The sequence below is a fragment of the Cherax quadricarinatus genome, unplaced genomic scaffold (genome assembly GCF_038502225.1).
Source record: "Cherax quadricarinatus isolate ZL_2023a unplaced genomic scaffold, ASM3850222v1 Contig337, whole genome shotgun sequence".
Classification (NCBI taxonomy): Eukaryota; Metazoa; Arthropoda; class Malacostraca; order Decapoda; family Parastacidae; genus Cherax; species Cherax quadricarinatus.
Window position 1 is genome coordinate 37232 of NW_027195363.1, and position 12769 is coordinate 50000.

At 39.5% G+C, this 12769-nt stretch overlaps 1 protein-coding gene across 3 annotated transcripts in view; it reads right to left on the reverse strand.

Annotated features, from left to right (window-relative positions):
• The window catches only part of LOC138851325 (polyhomeotic-like protein 2), a 62933-nt gene that overhangs the window by 36007 nt on the left and 14157 nt on the right, over window positions 1-12769 (reverse strand). For 2 of the 3 annotated variants that reach the window (XM_070080351.1, XM_070080349.1), the window contains exons 2-6: window positions 5466-5642; window positions 4605-4787; window positions 2209-2305; window positions 1886-2025; window positions 226-376 (exon numbers count right to left, since the gene is read on the reverse strand). In XM_070080351.1, the coding sequence (XP_069936452.1) occupies window positions 226-376; window positions 1886-2025; window positions 2209-2305; window positions 4605-4787; window positions 5466-5612 (718 nt within the window). In that variant the 5' untranslated portion in view covers window positions 5613-5642. The remainder of the gene's footprint in view (window positions 1-225; window positions 377-1885; window positions 2026-2208; window positions 2306-4604; window positions 4788-5465; window positions 5643-12769) is intronic. The other variant, XM_070080350.1, reaches the window with a different exon arrangement.

Below are 12769 nucleotides of genomic sequence, written 5' to 3' on the forward strand. Positions count from 1 at the left end.
TGAAGAAGTGACAAGGGAAGAGAGAAAGAAAAATAAAAGAAAAGGAGAACCAAAAGAGGAGTGAAATGTGGAAAAGGAAAAACAGTAAACAGGAAAAGTGAATAAAAATAATAAAAAAAAAAAAAAAAAAAATAAAGAACATTCCTGAAAAATAGGATGTCCATCCACATAATACAATAACTGTCATCCTGTTTCTAGTTAACATACAAAAGGTAGTGAACTCACAATTTGGAGCATGCATGGTTTGTGGCTGAGGGTTTGAAATAAAAACATTCTCTTGTCCAGGCTGAGCATTTCGGATGAATATTGGTTGATTCTGTGCAGCAAGAAGAGCAGGAGAGTGGAGGGTCCCAGGGGTGGCCCACGTAATGCCTTGCTGCAGAGAAATGTATAAAATCTCGTTAAAATGAGTCTTGTAGATGAATGGTTTAGAGAACCGACATGTTGATAAATTAGATACATGTGCAACATGTGTCTGATTTATCAACGTGTCGGTTCTCTAAATCATTCATCTACAATCCTGTCAGACACTGCAACTTCTTGGGATCTTAATACTTGGGAATTCTTCACTTACCTAACCCTTGGGCACGACCTACTTCCACATTGAACAAATGTAACACCACCTACGACTGCTGCACCTCTCCTGCCTACGGTTTATAAGCTCCTTCTCCGCACATATGCTGTATTCTATTCAAGATTGATGGACTGACCACATTGGCTCAAGGTTGAGGGACCGATTACCTCATTCTCCTCCTGTTCTTCAAGATTCTCCTTTGTATGGACTGATGAAGCCACTGTGTGGCAAAACGTTTCCTCAATAAAGATACCCAAGAGTTGCACATGTGTCTAATTTATCAAAATGAGTCTTCACTGGTGTACATAATTTTTAAAAAAGCAGTACAGCAATTCCATTTGTTTACAAAACTAAATTCATTTTGAATTATATCTTAGACTAAATTTTCTTTATTTATAATAATTAATAATCTTACAAAACCCTTGTTAAATACTGTATTTATATATACTTAACATATATTGTTTTCTAAAATAAACTAAATTCACTATTACACAGAAGAATAATTTTCACTATGAAAATATAACACATGTAGCACACCAAGCCTTTTTATTAGATGACATATTATCCCAGGCTGAGGGACTGACCACCTCAAATACTTCTTCTCCAAGGTTGATGGACTGATTACATCATCTTTATTTCCTTACTACTGCTCCCTTTGTATTTGACTGAAGAAGCAAACCATGTATGTGAAACATTTCATCAATAAAGATACCCAACTGTTACACGTGTCTTAATCTTCAACTTGTCAGTATTTTATACCATTTTGTAGTTAATACTACAATTTGTTCATGTTCCCATACTATGATTACTTTTACAGGACCTGCCCAGCAAGGGCCAGCAAATTTACTGCAGCACTACTCTGTTATGTTAATTTACTAGATCCATCAAGCATGGACCAATATACCTACTGAACTGGTTTTCTATTACTGTATGTTCAATACAAGTGTGAGAAGAGGTGGATTTGAGGAGGACGTGCTTACTTGCATGGACCAACAGGCCAACTACAATGCTTAATTCTTAGGTTCTTATAAGTGAGAAAGATTGGATTTGAGAAAGATCTGTCTAGGATGGGTCAGTAGGCCTACTACAGTGCTCATCCATTATGGTCTAGTACAGCAGGCAATAGCATCTGAAAAAGGCAACGAAAGGCACTAAATGTGGCCAAGTGTGCATAGGAGTGACCACTACCCCTGCTCACTTGCTCGCTATATCTCTGGTTCTGCCTCATGTGTTTTACATTCCTAGTTTGTTAGCTACTGTCATTCACTACAATAAATATCAAGCAATAAAAATATTCCTAAGCAAACTAACCTTTTGCATGTCTGTGGGCTTGTGTGTAGTTGAATGGGCAGGAAGAATGTTGTGCTGCGGGCTGCTGATGACTCCCATGGGCAGCTGACCAATCACCAAAGTCTGACTACCTGTGGTTGGGATGGCCGCAGGAGAGTAACCTATTGGGACAATATTTATAATGTTCATTGAGAAATCTTCAAAATTTACCAACTAGATTACCATGTGTGCTTGATGACAAGCTCTACAAGACACTCGAGAAATACTACGACCCAATTATGTGCTAGGGAAGTACATGACCTATGAATTATTGACCCTGCTGCACAACCAATGGAGCTAATTACCTTGACCTCCTGCTTGCAGCACTCCAGCTTTCCCTGTTGTAGTTGTCAACATGTGTGGAGCAATCTGCCCCTGGAATGGCTTCCCTGCAGCAATGACCTGTAAAATATTTTGGCTTACTCACAATCCAATTTACAAATATAATACAAAATATATTAATAGTAATGTACAATTTATCTGTAAGTGTTGCTGTATTTACACATTCACAATGTTCCAATTACTTATTTTCTACTACTTTGTCATCTGATCATTTTTACATAAACATTATTAAAAGTCAGAGACTGACTGACTTATTACATGGACGTTTACTGGAATTTTACCCTTGGAATAAGTCACAGTATGACTAGGTTCAGAATGAGGCTGTAAGGACCAAAGGCAATGTATGGAAAAATAGATTAAAATCCTGTTCATTATGAACTACGCAGCCAATCTGATGAGACTGAAGCAGTGGGCAAAGTCTACAAATGTACAATCACAAGATATAATAATAACGACACTGTGGATGAAAGAACACATCTTTATATGTTTCGGTTTCCTCCATTTTGGAGACACCAAGATCCCAGGAACAAAATATATCCAATAAAAATGTCATATACCTGTGTCCTTTTATCCACACACAGCACCACCAGCACATCCTGAGCTGCACCAAGAGGTGCACATTCACTTTCATGCAGGTAAATGAAGGATGAGGTTAATCATAGAATTGATGAAGGAAAAAAGGCGAGTGGTTCATTGAGGTATATGTGGAGGCAAAAAATGTTATCTATGGAGGCAAAGAAGGGAATGTATGAAAGTATAGTAGTACCAACACTCTTATATGAGTGTGAAGCTTGGGTTGTAAATGCTGCAGCAAGGAGGCAGTTGGAGGCAGTGGAGATGTCCTGTCTAATAGCAATTTGTGGTGTAAATATTATGCAGAAAATTCGGCGTGTGGAAATTAGGAGAAGGTGTGGAGTTAAGAAAAGTATTAGTCAGAGGGCTGAAGAGGGGTTGTTGAGGTGGTTTGGTCATTTAGAGAGAATGGATCAAAGTAGAATGACATGGAGAGCGTTTAAATCTGTAGAAGAAGGAAGGCGGGGTAGGGGTCGTCCTCGAAAAGGTTGGAAGGAAGGGGTAAGGGAGGTTTTGTGGGCGAGGGGCTTGGACTTCCAGCAGGCGTGCATGAGCGCGTTCGATAGGAGTGAATGGAGACGAATGGTATTTGGGACCTGACGATCTGTTGCGTTCGATAGGAGTGAATGGAGACGAATGGTATTTGGGACCTGACGATCTGTTGGAGTGTGAGCAGGGTAATATTTAGTGAAGAGATTCAGGGAAACCAGTTATTTTTATATAGCCGGACTTGAGTCCTGTAAATGTGAAGTACAATGCCTGCACTCTAAAGGAGGGGTTCGGGATATTAGCAGTTTGGAGGGATATGTTGTGTATCTTTATACGTATATGTTTCTAAACTGTTGTGTTCTGAGCACCTCTGCGAAAACAGTGATTATGTGTGAGTGAGGTAACAATGTTGAATGATGATGAAAGTATTTTCTTTTTGGGTCACCCTGCCTCGGTGGGAGACGGCCAACTTGTTGAAAAAAAAAAAATGCCTATGGTCAGTTTCAAGGGTTCTTCTATCCTTACAACTCTTTCTGAGATCAGATTACCATGCTGATTGCTAGTTTAACCAGGATGTTCGTGTTAGCAGCCTGCTGGCCCAAATATCCACTAGAAGAGCAAACTTGCCCAAGGGACAAATAATAAATCAAATACTGTATTCTACTTGGCATATATGAATTTTATCACTGTTTAATTTTTCTGAATAAGAGAGAATGTGTTCAGAAATTCGGAATAAAGGATGATCTCTTAACATTTTTTTTATTAACTAACTGCATAATTTAAGAATCTTTATCCAGATAACTCCAGTTTGGAATTATGATGTCCAAATATAAATCCAAAAATTAAAATATTTATGGTAAAAAAGCAAAATTTTTTATAATTATGTCTTCCAGGATACTTAAGAAGAAAGACTGCTTAATTAACAACAGAATTATGGACTGCAGCATTTAAAGTAATACTTTAAATGCTGCAGTCCATCAAGTAAGAGGTGAGGGATGACACTACATAACAGAGTGGATAATAAAACTTGTAAAGGAAAGTGTCAAATATCAGGGATAAGACAATGAGATTTTCCCTTCAGAACAAAGCTGTCTCAAAATTGGGATATGTAACATTATTTAGCAAAGATGAAAAAATAAATTGCAAAAAAAATGAAATACATGCTCTCACAATAAACAAATAAAATTTATACTGAGTATGAGTGAAGGGGAAACATTATTCATGTTGTAAGATAAAGACAACTTCACAGAACCTCCCACTGAGCTCTCGACAAAATTTCAACTAGACACAATCTCACCTGAAGTGGCTGATTAAGTCCATTCAGAGTGCTTGGTTGAATAGATGTTGTGTTCATGCCTGTAGCAGTCTGAAGGGTGAGATTGCTAGGCATGATCAGCTGACCCTGAGCATTTTGGTACAGTTGTTGAACATATGGGGTACCGGGTATTCCACTCTGAATAACTTGTAACTGCGGAGAAAACTAAAACAAAGGCAAATTTAATAATGTGTTCAGCACTAAACTTCCTAATGCAAAACAAAATTACAATGTTCCAAAAAAATTTTTTTTTTTGAGTCTCTTTAGCTTTAACATATTTCTTCATTACTTGCACAATGCACACAATATTTCAAATTTAAACTCCATACCATAAGCTGGTGCACTTTTCTGACAAATATACAGTTTACAACCTATACTGCCAGAATGTTAATAAACATTCTATTTTGTGGTATCAATGACAGGATTTTTGTTTTTTGACTATTCAGATATAACTTTGGCACACAAGAGCCCAGATGCTTGTCCAACACAAACGGCATCACTTGGAACTTTCATCTGAACCCCTATCATTTATGCCTAAATATATATCATGCCCTATTCTCCATGAACCAGGATGTTGCTGTTGGCAGCTCACTGACTTACATATCCATCATAACCTGATTGATCTGCCTCTCCAGGGATATAATGATCCAGCTTCCTCACTTGCTCCACCAGTATTTTCCATGTGTATATTATAAGGGATCTCTCACCTCTCCAATGAGCACATATCCAGTTCTTTGAGGAATTCCCAGAAGTTTAAATGCTTTATTGGTTTTACGTGGACAGTGTAAAGGAATGAAGGGCAAAAAAATTGTATCTACTTAACACACAAAATAAAAGTAATACCTGTGGCATAGGAGATGGAGAAACGCCAGGATGAGTAAGTGGTTGTGGAGCCAGATGGTGCTGCAGGGGCTGGTGGAGCGCTGATACTGTACTTGTACTTGTCTGTGGTCCTGGTGCTGGGGCAATAGCTGGAGGTGCAGGTTGCATCCCAGATGGTATGGAGGCCTGCACATAGAACTGAGGACAAAATAAATCAAGAATATTAAGCTGCATGCTTGACCACTCTAAACATATTTTAGGGAATAAAGTAGAGCATCTGTAATCAGAAATACTTGGGACCCAAAGAAGATTCCAGGGATCACCGTCCTCCAACCCCCACACCAGGACTTCAGGCTGATGGGCTGATCAATCATGCTGTTGGCACTAGTGAGAGGCAGTCCAAAGTATACACTACAGCCCACCTGATCAGGCACTAACTTGCAAAACTTATCCAAAGCAATGTTTGGAATTCTGATCATTCAGTACAAATACAGTGTATATAAGAACATCTGATAATTTATAAGTTAACAAAGAAAAAAAAAACACTGATTATAAGACAAGCAAAAGTATTAAACTGTTGCTTTAACAAAAAACTGTCTCCACTTTCATAGAAGATTTAGTTGTTTGAATTATAAGTGATATGTGGGGACGTAGAAGATAGTTGGTAGACAGCAACCTCCCAAGGATATACTTCCTTTATACTCTCCTACTTCCTTTATACTCTCCTGTCATACAATTGTGAAAGTGAAAGCTGATAAAGGTTTTGTACTCTGGTCAGACTACTAGTCTTTTCTCTTTGTCTCATGAACACATACAGTGCTAGTCACGGCATTATGCCAGGTGAGCGCCCCGGCATAATGCCGTGACGAAAATTGAAGGCCTACCATACAGGGTAGCAGCCATTAGCATGACGTCATGGCCTGCTGCCACACTCCAGTGACTCTTCAGTGCTCACGTGGCTGCCGTGGTTAGAGAAAGTGTTGCACTTTTGTCCCTCATCCGCCCCATCTTTTGTCTGGTGTTCCCTTTGCCTTCGGGGCTATACATGTTTGATTATGGGCAAAAGGAAGCCTTTAACACCTGAAACTATAGCTCAAATCATGGGGCTTCACAAAATTGGGCACCGGACAAAAGAAACAGTGGAGAATGTTGGTATGTGTGAGCGTTCAGTGAGGAATTGGGTGCAGCGTTTCAAGGCTGGTGGCAGTGTTGAGTTACAGTCTGCCAAACCTCAGCCTGGCCCCTCGAAGAAGACATCTGTTCGTACCTTAACTGTGTTAAAGAAGCAGAGAGTACACCTAAGATAACTGTTAGAGAATTGAAAGAAAAAAACCCACATCTTCTCTCAGAGGTGTCTGTAAGAACTATTAACAGACGTGTGTCAGAAATGGGCTACAGTAGTCTCCGCCAGGTTAAGAAATCAATCCTCTCCAAGCCACAGAAGAAACGTAGGTTGGATTATGAAAAGAAATATCTTCATTGGAATCCTCAACAGTGGTATGAAGTACTTTGGAGTGATGAAGCAACTTTCACCATCACCTGTAACCATGGGGGACATTTGTACCTGCCCGGAGGTAGTGACCTGCTAGACCCACACTACACCTGTGGTACCACCAAACACCCAGACTTGCTCATGGTTTGGGGGTGTTTCAGTGCTCACAGTATTGGGGAATTCATTGTTTCCCCAAAACTAGTGTATGAACCAGTATAATTGCCTGGAGTTATTGTGTGATAATTTACCTGAGGCATTTGACAAGTGTGGGGCTACAGTTTTTATGCAGGACAGTATACCGTGTCATACCACCAAATCTGTAGTCCAGTGGCTTAAAGACTGTGAAGTGAGGTTCTTTGATGACTGGCCAGGCAATTCCCCAGACCTAAACCCTACTGAGAACCTCTGGTCAATAGTGAAACAAAGTTTACTGGGCAAGGATATCAGTTCCATCCCATGGTTGGAGGCTGCTCTACATGAGGCGTGGAATAATATACCTCCCCAAACTCTCAAGAATTTGTGTGAGTCTTCCTACATGGCTGAGGGATGTGATTAAGCGTAAAGGACGCAGCACCAAGTATTAAAACCTCAGTAAGTGTGCAAATATATATATTATAATCTTTCATGGTATGTGTTTCTGTTTTGGTACGTGTGTGGAGGAGGGGTGGCATAATGCCATGACTAGCACTGTACTGTAAGATGACAGGTAAATCTTACAATTCCTACTTGCATTTACTGTAGTACAGTATAAACATCAAGTATATTCATATGTATACTTGCATGTAAATGTATATACTGTATTCACTTAATAGTTGCAATGCTCTATATTTATTGAGTTCTTATCCCTATAGTTTTTTCTACCCAATTACATTGAGAAGCAGATTAAAATCCTTTCTCCGATAAGCCATGTGTTGTAGGTGACAAAGATACTGAAAGCCAGGAGCTGGAAACTCCTTTTTCTTAATGAATTACTGAAAAAACAGAAAAAAGAAAACTTAAAAATAGGTTGAGTGAGAACAAGAGAGCGAGAGTGAGAGAGAGAGTGTGTGTATATGTGTGTGTGTGTGTGTATATGTGCGTGTGTATATGTGTGCATATGTATATGTGTGTGTGTGTGTATGTGTGTGTGTGTGTGTGTATGTGTGTGTGTATGTGTGTGTGTATGTGTGTGTGTATGTGTGTGTGTATATGTGTGTGAACTCACCTAGTTGTGGTTGCAGGGGTCAATTCATAGCTCCTGGCTCTGCCTCTTCACTGGTCGCTACTGGGTCACTCTCCCTGAACCATGAGCTTTATCATACCTCTGCTTAAAGCTATGAATGGATCCTGCCTCCACTACATCACTTCCCAAACTATTCCACTTCCTGACTACTCTGTGACTGAAGAAATACTTCCTGACATCCCTGTGACTCGTCTGTGTCTTCAACTTTCAACTGTGTCCCCTTGTTGCTGTGTCCCATCTCTGGAACATTCTGTCTCTGTCTACCTTGTCAATTCCTCTCAGTATTTTATATGTCGTTATCATGTCCCCCATCTCTCCTGTCCTCCAGTGTCGTCAGGTCGATTTCCCTTAACCTCTCCTCATAGGACATATCCCTTAGCTCTGGGACTAGTCTTGTTGCAAACCTTTGCACTTTCTCTAGTTTCTTTTCGTGCTTGACTAGATGTGGGTTCCAAACTGGTGCCGCATACTCCAATATAGGACTAACATATGCAGTGTACAGGGTCCTGAACGATTCCTTATTAAGATGGCGGAATGCTGTTCTTAGGTTTGCTAGGCGCCCATATGCTGCAGCAGTTATTTGGTTGATGTGTGCCTCAGGAGATGTGCCTGGTGTTATACTCACCCCAAGATCTTTTTCCTTGAGTGAGGTTTGTAGTCTCGACCCCCTAGACTGTACTCCGTCTGCGGTCTTCTTTGCCCTTCCTCAATATTCATGGCTTTGCACTTGGTGGGGTTGAACTCCAGGAGCCAATTGCTGGACCAGGCCTGCAGCCTGTCCAGATCCCTATGTAGTTCTGCCTGGTCCTTGTCCGATTGAGTCTTTCTCATCAACTTCACATCATCTGCAAACAGGGACACTTCGAGTCTATTCCTTCCATCATGTCGTTCACAAATACCAGAAACAGAACTGGTCCTAGGACTGACCCCTGTAGAATCCCACTCGTCACATGCACCCTCACTGACACCTCACCATGTATCATGACTCGCTGCTGTCTTCCTAACAGGTATTCCCTGATCCATTGTAGTGCCTTCCCTGTTATCCCTGCTTGATCCTCCAGTTTTTGCACTAATCTCTTGTGTGGAACTGTGTCAAACGCCTTCTTACAGTCCAAGAAAATGCAATCTACCCACCCCTCTCTCTCTCTCTTACCTTACTGCTGTCACCCTGTCATAGAACTCCAGTAGGTTTGTGACACAGGATTTCCCCTCCCTGAAATCGTGTTAGTTGTTGTTGATAAGTTCATTTCTTTTTTAGGTGTTCCAACACTTTTCTGATAATCTTCCCCATGACTTTACATACTATACACATCAGAGGCACTGGTCTATAGTTTAGTGCTTCTTGTATGTCTCCTTTTTTAAAAATTGGGACCAGATTTGCTGTCTTCCATACCTCAGGTAATTTCCCTGTTTCGATAGATGTGCTGAATATTGTTGTTAGGGGTACACATAGTGCCTCTGCACCCTCTCAGGACCCGTGGAGAGACGTTATCCGGCCCCTAGCGTGCGTGTGTGTACTCACCTAATTGGCCCCGCCTCTTCACCGACCGCTACTAGGTCCTCTCTCTCCCCCTGCTCCATGAGCTTTATCATACCTCGTCTTATAACTATATATAGTTCCTGCCTCCACTACATCGCTTGCCAGACTATTCCACTTCCTAACTACTCTATGACTGAAGAAATACTTCCTAACATCCCTTTGACTCATCTGAGTCTTCAGCTTCCAATTGTGACCCCTTGTTTCTGTGTCCCATCTCTGGAACATCCTGTCTCTGTCCACCTTGCCTATTCCACGCAGTATTTTGTATGTCGTTATCATGTCTCCCCTGACCCTCCTGTCCTCCAGTGTTGTCAGACCGATTTCCCTTAACCTTTCTTCATAGGACATTCCCCTTAGTTCTGGAGCTAGCCTTGTTGCAAACCTTTGCACTTTCTCTAATTTCTTGACGTGTTTGACCAGATATGGGTTCCAAACTGATGCTGCGTACTCCAGTATGGGCCTGACGTACACAGTGTATAAAGTCTTGAACGATTCCTTACTGAGGTACCAGAACGCTATTCTCAGGTTTGCCAAGCGCCCATATGCCGCAGCAGTTATCTGGTTAATGTGTGCTTCTGGTGATGTACTCGGTATTATACTCACTCCTAGGTCTTTCTCCTTGGGTGAGGTTTGCAGTCTTTGGCCTCCTAGCCTATACTCTGTCTGCAGTCTCCTTTTTGCCTCCTCAGATCTTCATGACTTTGCATTTGGTGGGGTTAAATTCTAGGAGCCAGTTTCTGGACCACACATCCAGCCTGTCCAGGTCACTTTGTAGACCTGTCTGGTCCGCGTCTGATTTAATTCTCCTCATAAACTTCACGTCATCTGCAAACAAGGACACTTCTGAGTCTATCCCTTCCGTCATGTAGTTCACACGTACGTATGTGTGTGTGTGTGTGTGTGTGTGTGTGTGTGTGTGTGTGTGTGTGTGTGTGTGTGTGTGTGTGTGTGTGTGTGTGTGTGTGTGTGTGTGTGTGTGTGTGTGTGTGTGTGTGTGTGTGTGTGTGTGCGCGCACGCGCTTTCGTGACTACTCACATTATCAAGGAACTATGAAAGTAAAGCATCCAAGGAAGCTATATAAGGGGTCTGGCCAGCACCTCACTATCAGATCCCACAACGGTTAAAACACCTGACGCGCGCCGACCCAACTTGGATAGGTCCTTTGCACAACTCACCCCACAAACTATTCTACCCAAGAAAATTTAAAAATTATTTGTCCAGTGTATTATTAAATTCTTCCCAAATTCTATTAATAATAAATGGATCTAATTTATATAAACCAAAGGAAATATTCATATTATTGTCAAAACTGCTTTTTATGAAACAAGATTCAATTATATTCCTGTCGACCATGGACTTGCTTGATACTACTTTCTGAACTTTTTGAAAATCAATTGGATGGTTAAAATCTCTTACATGAATAAATAGAGCATTGGAATCTTGTCCAGTTCTAATGCTATATTTATGTTGTTTTAATCTTAGTTCGAGATTTTTACCAGTTTGACCGTAATAAACTTTATCGCAAATTTTACAAGGAATCTTATAGACACATCCATCAGCATTTTGGGGGGAATTCTTTATCAAAAGTTTTTTTTACTGTATCAAGATTTTTGAATACAACTTTAATATTAAAAGTCTTAAGAAGAGAAGGCATATCAACCAAGCTTTCATGGTAAGGGAGAACCAACATATTTTTAGTTGAATAAGGCTGGTTGTCCCTTTTTGGATTGCAAAAAGTATTTCTAGCAACTTTAAAAGATTTATCAATTATATTTCTTGGGTATTTTAAATCATTACCTATTTCATAAATTTTGGATATTTCCTCATCTATGAACTCAGGACTACAAATTCGTAAAGCTCTCAAAAACATTGATGAGAAAACAGACAGTTTGACTATCTTGATGCGAGGAATAATAGTGGACATAGGAACAGTTATTTGTAGGTTTTCTGTAAATTTTAAATTTGAATTCATTATTACCCTTAATAATTAAAACATCTAGAAAAGGCAATGAGTTATTTTCTTCAAACTCAACAGTAAAGTTTATAGAATGGGCTAAGCTATTTAATTTTTCTAGATGTTTTAATTATTAAGGGTAATAATGAATTCAAATTTAAAATTTACAGAAAACCTACAAATAACTGTTCCTATGTCTACTATTATTCCTCGCATTAAGATAGAGTCAAACTGTCTGTTTTCTCATCAATGTTTTTGAGAGCTTTACGAATTTGTAGTCCTGAGTTCATAGATGAGGAAATATCCAAAATTTATGAAATAGGTAATGATTTAAAATACCCAAGAAATATAATTGATAAATCTTTTAAAGTTGCTAGAAATACTTTTTACAATCCAAAAAGGGACAACCAGCCTTATTCAACTAAAAATATGTTGGTTCTCCCTTACCATGAAAACTTGGTTGATATGCCTTCTCTTCTTAAGACTTTTAATATTAAAGTTGTATTCAAAAATCTTGATACAGTAAAAAAACTTTTGATAAAGAATTCCCCCCAAAATGCTGATGGATGTGTCTAAGATTCCTTGTAAAATTTGCGATAAAGTTTATTACGGTCAAACTGGTAAAAATCTCGAACTAAGATTAAAACAACATAAATATAGCATTAGAACTGGACAAGATTCCAATGCTCTATTTATTCATGTAAGAGATTTTAACCATCCAATTGATTTTCAAAAAGTTGAGAAAGTAGTATCAAGCAAGTCCATGGTCGACAGGAATATAATTGAATCTTGTTTCATAAAAAGCAGTTTTGACAATAATATGAATATTTCCTTTGGTTTATATAAATTAGATCCATTTATAATTAATAGAATTTGGGAAGAATTTAATAATACACTGGACAAATAATTTTTAAATTTTCTTGGGTAGAATAGTTTGTGGGGCGAGTTGTGCAAAGGACCTATCCAAGTTGGGTCGGCGCGCGTCAGGTGTTTAACCGTTGTGGGATCTGATAGTGAGGTGCTGGCCAGACCCCTTATATAGCTTCCTTGGATGTTTTACTTTCATAGTTCCTTGATAATGTGAGTAGTCACGAAAGCGCTTGGAATTTCTCTATT